At 44.3% G+C, this 18,904-nt stretch overlaps 1 protein-coding gene across 1 annotated transcript in view; it reads left to right on the top strand.

The window, feature by feature from the left end:
- The first annotated feature begins 15,670 nt into the window (after positions 1-15,670).
- LOC135522885 (sodium channel protein type 4 subunit alpha-like) overlaps positions 15,671-18,904 on the top strand; it is a 194,370-nt gene continuing 191,136 nt past the window's right edge. The window contains exon 1 of the mRNA XM_064949549.1: positions 15,671-15,937. Coding sequence (XP_064805621.1) covers positions 15,671-15,937 — 267 coding nt within the window. The remainder of the gene's footprint in view (positions 15,938-18,904) is intronic.

Here is an 18,904-nt window from a genome sequence, read left to right on the forward strand (position 1 = left end):
CAAACATACATGACAAGACAAAGGCAAGACTGTAAGTAGGTGGCAGTACCTACAGTATACAGTCCTTGTTTGTGTATCAAATGACACCCTCCCCAGTGTGCTGTCAGACAATGAGTTGTCCTACTCCTGTGTGTGAAATGGTGAAACAGAGGCTTTACTTCTGATTAGGAGGGAAAAATATCTGAACCTACCTGGGAGGTGTGTCTTTCACCTCTGCTAGGCAATTAGTGCTAGTACTTCAGTAGCTCCTGTTTTTTTCATAAGCATCTGTAAGTGGCAGAGTTGTCAAGTGGCACTGCCGAGTTGCTCTGCAGAGTTATTGGAGGAAGGAAAGTAAGAAGGCTCCACTCTCTCACTTGTGTATCTTACCTAGTTACTTTCAGATTATCTCATTTTGCTCGTCTGTAGCTTTGGCAAGTATGTGTGTTTTTTTTAATCCTAGTTTGCTCCTCTGCCTGAAGGTTTTGCAGACGCTCTCCACCTCGTGGCTGCAACCCTTCTAATTTAGTGTACCCTGCGTGCACTACCCATGTGGAATTCCTCATCTGCGGCAACATTTGGAACTGACGAATTGCGGTCATTAAAGCTGAGTTAATCTCAGCCTACAGTATATTGTCCTCCAGTCTCTACACTTTTTTTGTCCCTGACAGAGACATGGATTTCCCCAGAGAACACTGCTACTCCAGCTGCTCTCTCATCATTTGACTGTGTGTTCTCTCATAGTCCGAGAGCATCTGGTCGTTGCAGTGGTGACACAGGTCTACTCATTTCTGGAGATTTTCCATGCAGCCACTGTCACATGTCCACTCAAGCTTAACATTGTTGTCATTTATCATCCACTAGGTACCCTTGAACAATTCCCCAATGAGCTTGACATCTCGATAAGCTCATTTCCCGACACTGGCTGACCACTCATCATACTGGGCGACTTTGACCTCCCGACACCTGACTTCAATTAATTTCTTTCCACCTTTTTCTACTCCTTTTCCTCTTTTGACCGCACCCTTTCTGTCACTTCACAAGGCAGGCAATACGCTTGACTTCATCTTCACTAGCTGTTCACTTACTAATCTCACTGCAACCTATCTCCATGTCTCTAATCAGTACGTTGTTTACTTTTCTCTCCATCTCTCCTCCAACGCTACCCATTCAGCTCCTACCCAGATGGTCATGCGCCACAGCAATATTCACTCTCCCTCTCCCACGACTCTATCCTCTTCTATCCTATCCCCTTTCCTTTCTGCTAAATCCTTTTTTCTCCTTTTTTTGTCTTTTGACTCTACCTTTTCGACCCTACTCTCCTCCCTTTATGCATCAATTGACTCTCACTGTCCCCTTTCCTTCTAGCTGGCTCAACCTTCCCCTCCCACTCCGTGTCTGACTGTGTGCTAACAGAATGGGGCTGTGGGCAGCTGAACGGAAACGGAGGAAAACTAAACTTCCGGAGGACCTATCATCCTTCTACTCCCTCCTCTCTGCCTTCTCTTCCTCTGTATCTGCTGCTACAGCCTCTTGCTATCACTCTAAATTTCAATCTTCTCCCTCCAAACTCTATTCCACTTTCTCCTCCATCCTTAATATGGCTAGGGGATCCGCTAGCGGCACCCCTCGACAACATTCCGCTGAAAAGGCAGCGTGCGAAATTCAAAAATATTTTTGGGAAGTATGTAACTTTCACACAATAACAAGTGCAATACAGCAAATGAAAGATAAACTTATTGTTAATCTACCCATCGTGTCCGAAAGCACAACATATGATTATGTTAGGTCAGAGCCAAGTCACAAAACACACACAGCCATTTTTCCAGCCAAAGAGAGGAGTCACAAAATTAAGAAATAGAGATAAAATTAACTTCTTATGGCTGGGGGCAGTATTGAGTAGCTTGGATGAATAAGGTGCCCAGAGGTGCCCAGAGTAAACTGCCTGCTCCTCAGCCCCAGTTGCTAATATATGCATATTATTGGTATATTTGGATAGAAAACACAGTTTCTAAAACTGTTTGAATGATGTCTGTGAGTATAACAGAACTCATATGGCAGGAAAAAACCTGAGACAAAATCCAACCAGGAAGTGGGAAATCTGAGGTTGGTCGATTTTCAACTCAGCCCCTATTGAAGATACAGTGGGATATTGGTCATCTTGCACTTCCTAAGGCTTCCACTAGATGTCAACCGTCTTTAGAAACCTGTCTGAGGCTTCTACTGTAAAGTGGGGCTGAATGAGAGAGGAATGAGTCAGAGGTCTGCCAGCAGTCACGAGCTCAGTCACCCGCATTCACATGAGAGATAGCTCCCGTTCCTTTGCTTTTCTGAAGACAAAGGAATTGTCCGGTTGTAATATTATTAAAGTTTTATGTTAAAAACATCCTAAAGATTGATTCTATACATCGTTTGACATGTTTCTATGGACTGTAACGGAATGTTTTGACATTTTGAACTATCCCTTTAAGTATTACAGTGCGAGCTCATTTTGTAATTTAATTATTTTTTTAAAATCAACAATCAACAATGAAGCAACATGTTGGCAAGAACTCCAAGGACACATTTGAATAATCAAACAGTGCCACTGATTATAAACGCACACACAAGCTGCGTCTGAGGCCAATTCTGAGAGACTATGACTTCTCAAATCAATGACCCCTACGTGACCCCCGCACCCCCCTCCTTTCAAGCCTCTTTACTTCTTAATTTACTCTCATTTCTCATCTTTTTCTCTCTTCCCCTCTTGTCTCCTCTTACCCTGTGGTCGGAGCGAGGGAGTTGATTACACAGAGGGTTCAGTTCGGGTACAGTTGTCTTGCCCAGATGAATAATCTGTCACGAGGTGGAAATAGGGGGGTCACCAGTCATCAATGATAGCTTTTTGTCCTCACCCCCTTGTTATTAAGCATGTAACGGTTTCGGCGAGGCTCAGGGTGTTTGTGAACGTGTGTGTGTATGTGCACATTTTAAGTGAAGGGAGCTAGATTAAAGACATGCTGTATAATAAAAGACATGCCCTATAAAATAAAATAAAATTTGATCTGGCACATGCTTCATAAACAACAGGTGTAGACTAACAGTGAAATGCTTACGGGTCCTTCCCAACAACGCAGAGAGAGAGAAAACCCCATTAATAATAGAAAAATAATAACACAAGGAATAAATACACAATGAGTAAAGATAACTTGGCTATATACACATGGAATAATTGCAGAGGTATGAGGCAATTGAGGTAGATATGTATAGTTCGGAAGTTTACATCACTTAGGTTGGAGTCATTAAAACTTTTTTTTAAAAACTCCACACATTTCTTGTTAACAAACTATAGTTTTGGCAAGCTGGTTAGGACATCCACTTTGTGCATGACAAAGTAACTTTTCCAACAATTGTTTACAGACAGATTATTTCACTTATAATTCACTGGATCACAATTCCAGTGGGTCAGAAGTTTACATACACTAAGTTGACTGTGCCTTTAAACAGCTTGGAAAATTCCAGAAAATGATGTCATGGCTTTGAAGCTTCTGATAGGCTTATTGACATCATTTGAGTCAGTGGGAGGTGTACCTGTGGATGCATTTCAAGGCCTACCTTCAAATCCAGTGCCTCTTTGCTTGACATCATGGGAAAAGCAAACGAAATCAGACAAGACCTCAGAAAACAAATTGTTCACCTCCACAAGTCTGGTTCATCCTTGGGAGCAATTTCCAAATGCCTGAAGGTACCACGTTTATCTGTACAAACAATAGTACACAAGTATAAACACCATGGGACCACTCATACCACTCAGGAAGGACACGTTCTGTCTCCTAGAGATGAACGTACTTTGGTGTGAGAAGTGCAAATCAATCCTAGAACAACAGCAAAGGACCTTGTGAAGATGCTGGAGGAAACAGGTACAAAAGTATCTATATCCACAGTAAAACGAGTCCTATGTCGACATAACCTGGAAGGCCGCTCTGCAAGGAAGAAGCCACTGCTCCAAAACCGCCATAAAAAAATAGCCAGACTACAGTTTGCAACTGCACATGGGGACAAAGGTTGTACTTTTTTGGAGAAATGTCCTTTGGTCTGATGAAACAAAAATAGAACTGTTTGGCCATAATGACCATTGTTATGTTTGGAGGAATAAGGGGGAGGCTTGCAAGCCGAAGAACACCATCCCAACCGTGAAGCACGGGGGTGGCAGCATCATGTTGTGGTGGTGCTTTCCTGCAGGAGGAACTGGTGCACTTCACAAAATAGATGGCATCATGAAGCAGGCAAATTATGTGGATATATTGAAGCAACATTTCAAGACATCAGTCAGGATGTTAAAGCTGGACAATGACCCCAGGCAGACTTCCAAAGTTGTGGCAAAATGGCTTAAGGACAACAAAGTCAAGGTATTTGAGTGGCCATCACAAAGCCCTGACCTCAACCCTGTAGAAAAAAGTGTGTCTGAGAAAGGAGTCCTACAAATCTGACTCAGTTACACCAGCTCTGTCAGGAGGAATGGGTCAAAATTCACCCAACTTATTGTGGGAAGCTTGTGAAAGGCTACCCGAAACGTTTGACCCATGTTAAACTATTTATAGGCAATGATACCAAATACTAATTGAGTATGTAAACTTCTGACCCACTGGGAATGTGATGAAATAAATAAAAGCTATAATTGTAAGGGATTTCTTCCATTGACGGAGAGGCGGACCAAAGCGCAGCGTGGTTACTTTGATTCATGTTTTAATAAATCACTTAACATGAACAAACTTACAAAAAAAACAAGAAATGTGAAAACCCCAAACCGTCCTATCTGGTGCAGAGACAGAGACAGGAACAATCACCCACAAACACACAGTGAAACCCAGGCTACCTAAGTATGATTCTCAATCAGAGACAACTAATGACACCTGCCTCTGATTGAGAACCATACTAGGCCGAAACATAGAAATACCCAAAATATAGAACAAACAAACATAGACTGCCCACCCAACTCACGCCCTGACCATACTAAATAAAGACAAAACAAAGGAAATAAAGGTCAGAACGTGACAATAATAAATCATTCTCTCTACTCTACTATTATTCTGACATTTCACATTCTTAAAATAAAGTGGTGATCCTAACACCTAAGGCAGGGAATTTTTACTCTGATTAAATGTCAGGAAATGTGAAAAACTGAGTTTAAATGTATTTGGCTATGGTGTATGTAAACTTCCGACTTCAACTGTACGTATAGGTAGGGGTAAAGTGACTTGGCAACAGGATAGATAATAAACAGTAACTGCTGTGTATGTGATGATTCAAAATAATTTGTGCAAAAAGGGTCAATGCTGATAGTCCTGGTAGCCTTGGTTAACTGAACAAAAATATAAACCAACATGTGAAGTGTTGGTCCCATGTTTCATGAGCTGAAATTAAATATCCCAAAAATGTTCCATACTCACAAAAATATTATTAGTCTGAAATTCTGTCCACATATAGGTTTACGTCGCTGTTAGTGAGCCAATATCATTACACAGGTGCACCTTGTACTGGGGACAATAAAAGGCCACTCTAAAATGTGCAGTTCTGTCATAAAACACTATTTTTTATTTTTTATTTTTTCCCACCTTTATTTAACCAGGTTGGCTAGTTGAGAACAAGTTCTCATTTACAACTGTGACCTGGCCAAGATAAAGCATAGCAGTGTGAACAGACAACAACACAGAGTTACACATGGAGTAAACAATTAACAAGTCAATAACACAGTAGAAAAAAAGAGAGTCTATATACATTGTGTGCAAAAGGCATGAGGAGGTAGGCGAATAATTACAATTTTGCAGATTAACACTGGTGATAAATGATAAGATGGTCATGTACAGGTAGAGATACTGGTGTGCAAAAGAGCAGAAAAGTAAATAAATATAAACAGTATGGGGATGAGGTAGGTAAATTGGGTGGGCTATTTACCGATAGACTATGTACAGCTGCAGCGATCGGTTAGCTGCTCAGATAGCAGATGTTTGAAGTTGGTGAGGGAGAAAAAAGTCTCCAGCTTCAGTGATTTTTGCAATTCGTTCCAGTCACAGGCAGCAGAGAACTGGAACGAACGGCAGCCAAATGAGGTGTTCTCTTTAGGGATGATCAGTGAGATACACCTACTGGAGCGCGTGCTACGGGTGGGTATTGCCATCGTGACCAGTGAACTGAGATAAGGCGGAGCTTTACCTAGCATGGACTTGTAGATGACCTGGAGCCAGTGGGTCTGGCGACGAATATGTAGCGAGGGCCAGCCGACTAGAGCATACAGGTTGCAGTGTTGGGTGGTATAAGGTGCTTTAGTAACAAAACGCATGGCACTGTGATAAACTGCATCCAGTTTGCTGAGTAGAGTATTGGAAGCTATTTTGTAGATGACATTGCCGAAATCGAGGATCGGTAGGATAGTCAGTTTTACTAGGGTAAGTTTGGCGGCGTGAGTGAAGGAGGCTTTGTTCCGGAATAGAAAGCCGACTCTAGATTTTAGTTTGGAGATGTTTGATATGAGTCTGGAAGGAGAGTTTACAGTCTGGCCAGACACCTAGGTACTTATAGATGTCCACATATTCTAGGTCGGAACCATCCAGGGTGGTGATGCTAGTCGGGCGTGCGGGTGCAGGCAGCGAACGGTTGAAAAGCATGCATTTGGTTTACAATGCCACAGATGTTTTAAGGGATTTTGCAATTGGCATGCTGACTGCAGGAATGTCCACCATAAATGTTCCCAGAGAATTTAGTGTTCATTTCTCTACCATAAGCAGCCTCCAGAGAAGTTGGCAGCATGTCCAACCGACCTCACAACCACAGACCACGTGTAACCACGCCAACCCAGAACCTCCACATCCGGCTTCTTCACGTGTGGGATCATCTGTGATCAGCCACCCGGACAACTGATGAAAATTAGGAATATTTATGTTGGCAATAAAGCCCTTTTGTGGGGAAAAACTCATTCTATGCCTTTCTAGTCCCACCCATGTCTGCGCCCCTGCCCACTCTTGAAATCCATAGATTAGGACCTAATGAATTTATTTCAATTGACTGATTTCTTTATATGAACTGTAACTCAGTAAAACCATTTAAATTGTTGCATGTTGGATTTATTTTTTTGTTCAGTATATTTAACTAACTATTTAGTATTCTTATGGATTGGGGGTAGAAGCTGTTCAGGGTCCTATTGGTTCAAGTCTTGGTGCATCGGGACTGTTTGCCATACCGTAGCAAAGATAACAGTGTATTACTTGGTTGGCTGTAGTCTTTGACCATTTTCAAGGCCTTCCTCTGACACCGCCTGGTGTAGAGGTCCTGGATGGCAGGGAGCCCAGTGATGTACCGGACCATACGCACTACCCTCTGTAGTTCCTTGCGGTCAGATGTCAAGCAGTTGCCATATGCCAAGTGGTCATGCAGCCAGTCAAGATGGTGCAGCTGTATAACAATTTGTGGATCTGGGGGCCATGCTGAATCCTTTCAGTCTCCCGAGGGGGAAGAGGCGTTGTCGTGCCTTCTTCACGACTGTGTTGATGTGTGACTGCGTGCAGTATGAAGGAACTTAGCTGTAGTTTCGCGAGCCAATACTATCTAGCATTAGCACAATGACTGGAAGTCTACAGGTACGGTAGCATTGCGGTAGCATTGACCTTTAAAGTCTCAATAATAACTAACTGATGATAAAGAAGCCGTCAGCTATTACGCCGGCACAATTGATTAAGTATGATCCCCTTTCCCCCTTATCACGGTGACTATGGAATCAATTGAACAAAGCCTGTATTTTGTAGGATGACTTACAGCCATGAAAGGCTCAGTGTTTCTTCCAGTGACTGGCTCCTTTGCGAACTGAGCATCAAGGTTAGAGGTGCACGACACACAATCACGATGAAGAATAACTCCGCTGTCAGCCTCTGTTGACGTGAGTGTGAGAATGTCATGCTTTTGACACGCACATGCACCCGAAGTCTCTGTCCATTTATGTGACTCTGTTTAAATCCTAGAATGAATCGTCAATTGCACAGTAACACGTCAGAAAAACAAATCATGTTTCTTATCTACCAACATTCTTTCCTCACATCTACCGATGAACTGTTGATATGTATTTATACAACAAGTGGGTCTAATCCTGAATGCTGATTGGTTAACACCGCATTCCAGCCAGTGTCTATTTCACAAGTTACCACCGGCTAAATCTACGACGTTAAAATGCCCCCCCCCCCCCCAGGCTACCATACGATGGTGAGACACGAACGTGTGGGTATGAAGACGAGTCATCCCACAGCATCCAGTCAGTCCCTTCAGGGTTATGGCTTTTCTTACATCCTAGTACATGTCAGGATTTTTTTAATAGGAAACATAAACAAATCCTGTTGACAGCCTGTAAAGTGAGAGATTGTTCTCCCTGCTTCGGTTGAACAGGCTGGACAGAGGCTCTGACTGAGCCCTTAGCCTCTAGCACCGCTGGTACACTGCTCCTCCATGTGCTGCTCTTTATTTCTGATTTCCCAAAGCAATACAAGGTCAATCCCCAGTCCCAGGATAGACGGGTTTAGGGTGGAATTGGGGGGCAGAGAGTGGTGGGCTTGACCCCAGTGCTGAAGTAAGGTGCCAGGTCTCCCTTGAAAAAGCAATATTTTGACCTCAATGAGATAGGTAAAATAAAGATCAGGTTAAGCTATGATTTGTTGGGGTTTTCCTGGTTTATGGCACAATAGCTGTGGTGTGTTCAATGAGGTGAAATGTTCATAACATTTCAGACAGAAATATCGCTGACATGATTCCTAATTCTACTCAGCAGACAATTACATTTGTTCTTTACAATATATTTCTATCTGCATGTTGTGCATTACTGAGTAACCTACTGTTTTCATCCCATTAGTTTCAATGCCAGGGAACCTGACCAGGACTTAGGTCTTTAGCTCACTTTTGTCAATCCTACCAGAAAAAGAAAACATCAGTGACAGTGACGTCATTTTGATTATGATCAGAAGTATAGAAATATAAAAAATGAGAGGGTTGTAATTTCAGAGCAAAGAAATAGGCACTGGGGATCTCTACTTGAAATTATTTCTTGATAGGCTCTCTGCTTTCCCTCTTTATTTCCCTCCTGTCTCTTTATCTGCCCATCATATATAAATCATAATGCCTCATGTCTCTTTATCTGCCCCATAACGAAATCATAGTGCTGAAAGTGGCAAAGTCCTATTTTGCAATATGTTTTACAATGCAAAGAAGCATCCTAGTGATATTCTCTGCTCGTGCCCAGTTGTTTTTGTTTGTGTGTGTGTGTGTGTGTGTGTGTGTGCGTGTGCGTGTGCGTGAGCTTGTGCGTTTGTGTGTGTGTTTGTGTATGTGTGTGTGTGTGTGTGTGTAGTGAGCAAGCTGTTCTAAATCATCGACATCTGGCCCAGAAGTTTTGCGCTCCTATCCTCAGGTAAACCCTGTATTTCCCCCATATCCCTTTTGTTCGGACTTCACTTTAGACGCCTGCGCTCATGTGCTGCAGCTGAAGGACCCGAGCGGTGCAGGCAGCGAGCCTTTGAAATGAATCCAAGGCCCATTTAACTTGTTCAATGCCCCTGGTGACTTATATAGTGCACTCCAGTGGATCAACCCTATTTTGGGAAGGAATTGTACTTGCCTAAATGGACTCTCAGTCAAGCTGGCCGAGCTGGCCTTTACATTCAATGAACTCCAGCTATACTGACTACAGGGTGCTAGACTACAGGGTGTTAGAGTACAGTTCATTAAACTACAGGTCGCTAGACTACAGGGTGCTAGACTACAGGGTGTTAGAGTACAGTTCATTAAACTACAGGGTGCTAGACTACAGGGTGTTAGAGTACAGTTCATTAAACTACAGGTCGCTAGACTACAGGGTGCTAGACTACAGGGTGTTAGAGTACAGTTCATTAAACTACAGGTCGCTAGACGACAGGGTGCTAGACTACAGGGTGCTAGAGTACAGTTCATTACACTACAGGTCGCTAGACTACAGGGTGCTAGACTACAGGGTGCTAGACTACAGGGTGCTAGACTACAGGGTGCTGGACTACAGGGTGCTAGACTACAGGGTGCTGGACTACAGGTTGATGGACTATAGGTCACTAGACTAGTGTGTTGGACTACAGTGCGCTAGACAACAGGTCACTATTCTACAGTGTGTGACTACAGGTCACTAGACTACAGGGTGCTAGACTACAGGGTGCTAGACTACAGGGTGCTAGACTACATGGCGCTAGACTACAGGGTGTTAAACTACAGGGTATTAGACTACAGTGTGCTACATCACAGTGTGCTAAACTACCGTGTTTTAATCTACTATGTGGTAGACTACAGGGTGGTAGACTACAGGGTGTTAGAGTCTAGGGTGCTTCACTACAAGGTGTTAGACTACATTGTGCTAGACTACATTGTGCTAAACTACAGGATGCTAGACTACAGGGTGGTAGACTACAAGGTGGTAGACTATAGGGTGTTGGATTACAGGTCATTAGACGATAGGGTGTTAAACTACAGGTTGTTAGACTACAGGGTGTTAGACGACAGGGTGTTAGACTACATAGTGGTAGGCAACAGGGTGGTAGACTACAAGGTGTTAGACTATAGGGTGTTGGAGTACAGGTCATTAGACGACAGGGTGTTAAACTACAGGTTGTTAGACTACAGGGTGGACGACTACAGGTCACTAGACTACAGTGTGCTAAATTACAGTGTGCTAAACTACAGTTTGTTAGACTACATGGTGCTAGACTACAAGGTGGTAGACTACAGAGTGTTAGACTACAGGGTGTTAGATTACATTGTGGTAGACTACAGGGTGTTAGACTGTAGGGTGTTAGACTACAGGGTGTTAGACTACAGGTCACTAGACTACAGTGTGCTAAATGACAGTGTGCTAAAATGCAGTTTGTTAGGCGACAGGGTGCTAGACTACAGGGTGCTAGAGTACAGTTCATTAAACTACAGGTCGCTAGACTACAGGGTGCTAGACTACAGGGTGCTAGAGTACAGTTCATTAAACTACAGGTCGCTAGACTACAGGGTGCTAGACTACAGGGTGCTAGACTACAGGGTGCTGGACTACAGGGTGCTAGACTACAGGGTGCTGGACTACAGGTTGATGGACTATAGGTCACTAGACTAGTGTGTTGGACTACAGTGCGCTAGACAACAGGTCACTATTCTACAGTGTGTGACTACAGGTCACTAGACTACAGGGTGCTAGACTACATGGCGCTAGACTACAGGGTGTTAGACTACAGGGTGTTAGACTACATGGTGTTAGACTACATGGTGCTAGACTACAGGGTGTTAGACTACAGGGTGCTAGACTACAGGGAGTTAGACTACAGGGTGTTAGACTACAGGGTGTTAGACTGCAGGGTGTTAGACTACAGGGTGCTAGACTACAGGGTGCTAGACTACAGGGAGTTAGACTACAGGGTGTTAGACTACAGGGTGTTAGGCTACAGGGTGTTAGACAACAGGGTGCTAGACTACAGGGTGCTAGACTACAGGGTGCTAGACTACAGGGTGCTAGACTACAGGGTGTTGGACTACATTCTGTTGGACTACATGGTGTTAGACTACATTGTGCTAGACTATAGGGTGTTAGACTACAGGGTGTTAAACTACAGGGTATTAGACTACAGTGTGCTAAATCACAGTGTGCTAAACTACCGTGTTTTAATCTACTATGTGGTAGACTACAGGGTGGTAGACTACAGGGTGTTAGAGTCTAGGGTGCTTTACTACAAGGTGTTAGACTACATTGTGCTAGACTACATTGTGCTAAACTACAGGATGCTAGACTACAGGGTGGTAGACTATAGGGTGTTGGAGTACAGGTCATTAGACGATAGGGTGTTAAACTACAGGGTGTTAGACTACAGGGTGTTAGACGACAGGGTGTTAGACTACATAGTGGTAGGCAACAGGGTGGTAGACTACAAGGTGTTAGACTATAGGGTGTTGGAGTACAGGTCATTAGACGACAGGGTGTTAAACTACAGGTTGTTAGACTACAGGGTGTACGACTACAGGTCACTAGACTACAGTGTGCTAAATTACAGTGTGCTAAACTACAGTTTGTTAGACTACATGGTGTTAGACTACAAGGTGGTAGACTACAGGGTGTTAGACTACATTGTGGTAGACTACAGGGTGATAGACTACAGGGTGATAGACTACAGGGTGTTAGACTGTAGGGTGTTAGACTACAGGGTGTTAGACTGTAGGGTGTTAGACTACAGGGTGTTAGACTACAGGTCACTAGACTACAGTGTGCTAAATGACAGTGTGCTAAACTGCAGTTTGTTAGACTACAGGGTGCTGGACTACAAGGTGGTAGACTACAAGGTGTTAGACTACAGGGTGCTAGACTACTAAGTGTTAGACTACATTGTGCTAGACTACATTGTGCTAGACAACAGGGTGCTAGACTACAGGGTGTTAGACTACAGGGTGCTAGACTTCAGGGTGTTAGACTACAGGGTGCTAGACTTCAGGGTGTTAGAATCTAGGTTGCTAGACTCTAGGTTGCTGCACTACTAGGTGTTAGACTACATTGTGCTAGACTACAGGGTGCTATACTACAGGATGCTAGACTACAGGGTGTTAGACTCTAGGTTGCTAGACTCTAGGTTGCTGCACTACTAGGTGTTAGACTACATTGTGCTAGACTACAGGGTGTTAGACTACAGGGTGCTAGACTACAGGGTGCTAGACTACAGGGTGCTAGACTACAGGGTGCTAGACTCTAGGTTGCTGCACTACTAGGTGTTAGACTACATTGTGCTAGACTACAGGGTGGTAGACTACAGGGTGTAGACTACAGGGTTTTAGAACACATTGTGCTAAACTACAGGGTGTTAGACTACAGGGTGTTAGACTACAGGGTGCTAGACTACAGGCCGATAGACTACAGGTCACTATACAACAGAGTGTTAGACTACAGTGTGGTCGACTACAGGGTGTTAAACTATAGGGTGTTAGACTACATGGTGTTAGACTACAGGGTGCTAGACTACAGGGTGTTAGCAGATGTTATTGGTCACATACACATATTTAGCAGATGTTATTGGTCTCATACACATATTTAGCAGATGTTATTGCGGGTAAAGCGAAAATATTACAAAAATAGGAGCTAGAAGCAGAGCTGCCATGTCTGTCGGCGCCATCTTACCTATTACTGTTCTCTGACCGTGTAGCGGTGGGGGGTTAACAGGTCACTGATGTGTTGAGAACAGGGGACAGCTCTGACCACCAGGCCCTAGTGACAGTCAATGTAATTAATACATTATGTTATTTGGACACACAGCTCCATACTATCTGGGTTGTGTTCATTAGGGCACGTTTAAAAAATTGTTTTGTCAACGGATAAAAGAAAAATCAGCGTTCGCAATTTGGACGAGTCCAAGTTGTCTGTTTTCTTCCTTTTTGGTGCCCTGTTCTCCTGTCTGCTTGGCCACACGTTGTGATGTGAGAGTCAGTGATGACCGCATGCACACAATCCCATATCGCCTATACCGTAGCAGGTCTATTACACACAGACCTATAGACAAAAGACATGAGAAAATAAATAAACTCTGCATTTGCTGCTTGTGATGCATGTACAGTGCAGCACAGTGCAGTACAGTACAATGCAGTACAGTACAATGCAGTACAGTACAATGCAGTACAGTACAATGCAGTACAGTACAGTGCAGTACAGTACAATGCAGTACAGTACAATGCAGTACAGTACAATGCAGTACAGTACAGTGCAGTACAGTACAATGCAGTACAGTACAATGCAGTACAGTACAATGCAGTACAGTACAATGCAGTACAGTACAGTGCAGTGCAGCACAGTGCAGTACAGTACAATGCAGTACAGTACAATGCAGTACAGTACAATGCAGTACAGTACAATGCAGTACAGTACAATGCAGTGCAGCACAGTGCAGTACAGTACAATGCAGTACAGTACAATGCAGTACAGTACAGTGCAGTGCAGCACAATGCAGTACAGTACAATGCAGTACAGTACAATGCAGTACAGTACAATGCAGTACAATGCAGTACAGTACAGTGCAGTACAGTACAATGCAGTACAGTACAGTGCAGTACAATGCAGTACAGTACAATGCAGTACAGTACAGTGCAGTACAGTACAATGCAGTACAGTACAGTGCAGTACAGTACAGTAGTCATTCTGTTTCAGTGGTGATGTGTTATCAGGATATCGAAGTCTGCGAGGCTTATTCTCTTAGTCCCATTAGGTGTCTTTTCAGACAGCATCTCTGGGCTCCATAACAACAACGCATTACAAGCAGAGGTGTCCATTGAATTAACCACCATGCTTTCCCATGGATGTAAACAGCAAATGCAAAACACAACAACACGTTATTAACTCAAGCGCTCATTGAATTATCTTTATGTTTCCCCAAATATCTATAATACAAGCACGGAACATGTTGATTATATTCATGTTACACATGAATCCTGGACTGGTGGCTACTACGTTAATTATACAGACTATACATAAGGGGTCATGTGAGCTTGATGTGAAGACATGGACAGATTAGAGAGGCAGGATTCTGCGTTGGTTAAGATTCTGCTGTAAGGGGGTGAAAAGCAACCCAAGCGTACTGCCGTTCAGTTCAGCCCTGCACAATGTCCGTTGCGTCAGGGGTCTGTACAGTGCAGGCTGCCCGGTTGTGGTGAACAACTAAAACTGTGTGGAAATAAAAGACAAGATTTCAGATGCATGGTATACTGGCGCAGGGGGCAACACAAAGGCCAAGGAGTCAAAACACTGATGAATTGAACCCTGCAAAACAGGACGGGATTCTTTTACCATAAGCTTTAATGCAGGTCAGGCCTGAGATGTTGTTTAACATCTTTAATATCTTATTGTGTGGTGGACTCCCATTGGAATACTGCATTTGAGGACTATTTTAATGGGTGTATTGACCCAGAAAGTGATTCTGAAGACAAATATTAAGTAACACTTTATGAGCATTTATTTAAGTGATAATGCCAGAGAAGGTGGTGTTTTGGAGGATACAGTTGAAGCCGGAAGTTTACATACACCTTAGCCAAATACATTTACACTCAGTTTTTCACAATTCCTGACATTTAATCTGAGTAAAAATTCCCTGTTTTAGGTCAGTTAGGATCACCACTTTATTTTATGAATATGAAATGTCAGAATAATAGTAGAGAGAATGATTTATTTCAGCTTTTACTTCTTTCATCACATTCCCAGTGGGTCAGAAGTGTACATACAGTATTTGGTAGCATTGCCTATAAATTGTTTAACTTGGGTCAAACGTTTCGGGTAGCCTTTCACAAGCTTCCCACAATAAATTGGGTGAATTTTGACCCATTCCTCCTGACAGAGCTGGCCACCATCTTTTTTGAGGACAGAGAGGCATTGCCCGTGCTGAAGAGATAATGGGGGTGAATGGGAGGCTATATCACCCCCCCCCCCCCCCAAGCTTTGCTTATACAGTACTATAGCAACCAAATAGGACCTTAAGCTAACTCAGGTCTGCTTTCAGGGTTGATAACCCTCCCATGTGTGACTGCCATGTTGATGAACCTTTTACGTCTCCCGATCTCTGTCTATCTCCCCCTCCATACTCTCTCTCTTTCCCTCCCCTCCTGGTAGCTGGTGAAGTCATCCCTAGGACAGGAGACTCAGGATGAGAAGATGGCCACCGTGCTGCTACCACCGGGTCCTGACAGCTTGCACCGGTTTACCTGGGAGTCCCTGGCTGCCGTGGAGCAGCGGATCGCCGAGGAAGAGGCCCGGCGCACCAAGCACTACCAGGAGGACCTGGGAGATGTGGAGCTGCCCAGGCCCCGGGCCGACCTGGAGGCCGGCAAACAGCTGCCGCGCATCTTCGGCGACATCCCCAACGGCCTGGTGGGCGTCCCACTGGAGGACTTCGACCCATTCTATTTCATGAACCAGAGAGTGAGAAGGGGGTGGGAGGGATTCTCGAGGGGGGCTGTGGGTGGGTGTGTGGGTGTGTGTGTGTCTTGAGTGTCCTTAAACTTATGTGCTTGGATGCCTGAGAATATCAAACTTGTATCCAAGTGTGTGTCACTTCTTACATCACCACATCCATCTATTTCCTTTGTGTTTTCGACCTCCTTGAAGGATGTCCTTTTTACTGCGACTCCAATTACTGGAATCTTCCCGTGTTCTTTAATACATCTGAACCAATTTCCTCCTCTGATGTATTCACAATGACCATCCTTATGAATGCTCTGAAATGGCATGTGTGTGTGTGTGTGTGTGTCCTTGTGTGTATGTGTCAGTATCAGTCCTAATGGAAACTGGCTGTGGCCAGAGCCTTTGAGGAGGGGTTGAAAGGATTCCCCATGCCCATGTTTGGGCCCTGTGACTGATCCTTTGATTCAGGAAGTGTGCGTGTGTGTGCGCGCGTTTGTGTGTGCGTTTGCAGGATGTAAATGAAAGGACAGGCTGATGGATAGCAGGACAGACAGACAGACACAGACAGACAGACACAGACAGACAGACAGACACAGACTAACAGACACAGACAGACAGACAGCCAGACAGCCAGACAGACAACTCTGTCTGTTTCTCTCACACTCCTTCTTCTACCGCTAGCTCTGTCTGTTTCCCTCACACTCCTTTGTCTTCTACCAACATCTGTGTCTGTTTCCCTCACACTCCTTCTACTGCTAGCTCTGTCTGTTTCCCTCACACTCCTTCTTCTACCGTTAGCTCTGTCTGTTTCCCTCATACTCCTCTACTGCTAGCTCTGTCTGTTTCCCTCACACTCCTTCTTCTACCGTTAGCTCAGTCTGTTTCCCTCACAATCTTTCGTATTCTTTTACCACCATCTCTGTCTGTTTCCCTCACACTATTTCGTTTTCTTCTACCACTAGCTCTGTCTGTTTCCCTCCCTTCCTTCTTCTACCGCTAGCTCTGTCTGTTTCCCTCACAGTCCTTCTTCTTCTACCACTAGCCCCTTTGTTTCCCTCACACTCCTTCATCCTCTACCACTTGCTCTGTCTGTTTCCCTCACACTCCTTCATCCTCTACCACTTGCTCTGTCTGTTACCCTCACACTCCTTCATCCTCTACCACGAGCTCTGTCTGTTTCCCTCACACCCCTTCTTCTTCTTCTACCACTAGCACTGTCTGTTTCCCTCACACTCTTTCGTCTTCTTCTACCACTAGCACTGTCTGTTTCCCTCACACTCTTTCGTCTTCTTCTACCACTAGCACTGTCTGTTTCCCTCACACTCTTCTTCTTCTTCTACCACTAGCTCTGTCTGTTTCCCTCACACTCCTTCTTCTTCTTCTACCACTAGCTCTGTCTGTTTCCCTCACACTCCTTCTTCTTCTTCTACCACTAGCTCTGTCTGTTTCCCTGACACTCCTTCTTCTTCTACCACTAGCTCTGTCTGTTTCCATCACACTCTTTCGTCTTCTTCTACCACTAGCTCTGTCTGTTTCCCTCCCTTCCTTCTTCTACCGCTAGCTCTGTCTGTTACCCTCACACTCTTTTGTCTTCTTCTACCACTAGCTGTCTGTTTCCCTAATACTCCTTCTTCTACCACTAGCTCTGTCTGTTTCCCTAATACTCCTTCTTCTACCACTAGCTCTGTCTGTTTCCCTCATACTCCTTCTTCTACCACTAGCTCTGTCTGTTTCCCTAATACTCCTTCTTCTACCACTAGCTCTGTCTGTTTCCCTCACACTCCTTCTTCTTCTACTGCTAGCTCTGTCTGTTTCCCTAACACTCCTTCTTCCTCTTCTACCACTAGCTCTGTCTGTTTCCCTCATACTCCTTCTTCCTCTTCTACCGCTAGCTCTGTCTGTTTCCCTCATACTCCTTCTTCTACCACTAGCTCTGTCTGTTTCCCTCACACTCCTTCTTCCTCTTCTACCGCTAGCTCTGTCTGTTTCCCTCATACTCCTTCTTCTACCACTAGCTCTGTCTGTTTCCCTCATACTCCTTCTTCTACCACTAGCTCTGTCTGTTTCCCTCACACTCCTTCTTCATCTACCACTAGCTCTGTCTGTTTCCCTCACACTCCTTCTTCCTCTTCTACTGCTAGTTCTGTCTGTTTCCCTCACACTCCTTCTTCCTCTTCTACCGCTAGCTCTGTCTGTTTCCCTCACACTCCTTCTTCTTCTTCTACCGCTAGCTCTGTCTGTTTCCCTCACACTCCTTCTTCTTATTCTACCACTATCCCCTTTGTTACCCTCACACTCCTTCTTCTTCTTTTACCGATAACTCTGTCTGTTTCCCTCACACTCCTTCTTCTTCTTTTACCGCTAGCTATGTCTGTTTCCCTCACACTCCTCCTCCTTCTTTTACCGCTATCTCTATCTGTTTCCCTCACACTCCTCCTTCTTCTTTTACCGCTATCTCTATCTGTTTCCCTCACACTCCTCCTTCTTCTTCTTTTACCGCTATCTCTATCTGTTTCCCTCACACTCCTCCTCCTTCTTCTTTTACCGCTATCTCTATCTGTTTCCCTCACACTCCTCCTCCTTCTTCTTTTACCGCTATCTCTATCTGTTTCCCTCACACTCCTCCTCCTTCTTCTTTTACCGCTATCTCTATCTGTTTCCCTCACACTCCTCCTTCTTTTACCGCTATCTCTATCTGTTTCCCTCACACTCCTCCTCCTTCTTCTTTTACCGCTATCTCTATCTGTTTCCCTCACACTCCTCCTCCTCCTTCTTTTACCGCTAGCTCTATCTGTTTCCCTCACACTCCTCCTTCTTTTACCGCTATCTCTATCTGTTTCACTCACACTCCTTCTTCTTCTTCTTCTTTTACCGCTAGCTCTGTCTGTTTCCCTCACACTCCTTCTTCTTTTACCGCTAGCTCTGTCTGTTTCCCTCACACTCTTTTGTCTTCTTCTACCACTAGCTCTGTCTGTTTCCCTCATA

The sequence above is a fragment of the Oncorhynchus masou genome, chromosome 30 (assembly GCF_036934945.1).
Source record: "Oncorhynchus masou masou isolate Uvic2021 chromosome 30, UVic_Omas_1.1, whole genome shotgun sequence".
Classification (NCBI taxonomy): Eukaryota; Metazoa; Chordata; class Actinopteri; order Salmoniformes; family Salmonidae; genus Oncorhynchus; species Oncorhynchus masou.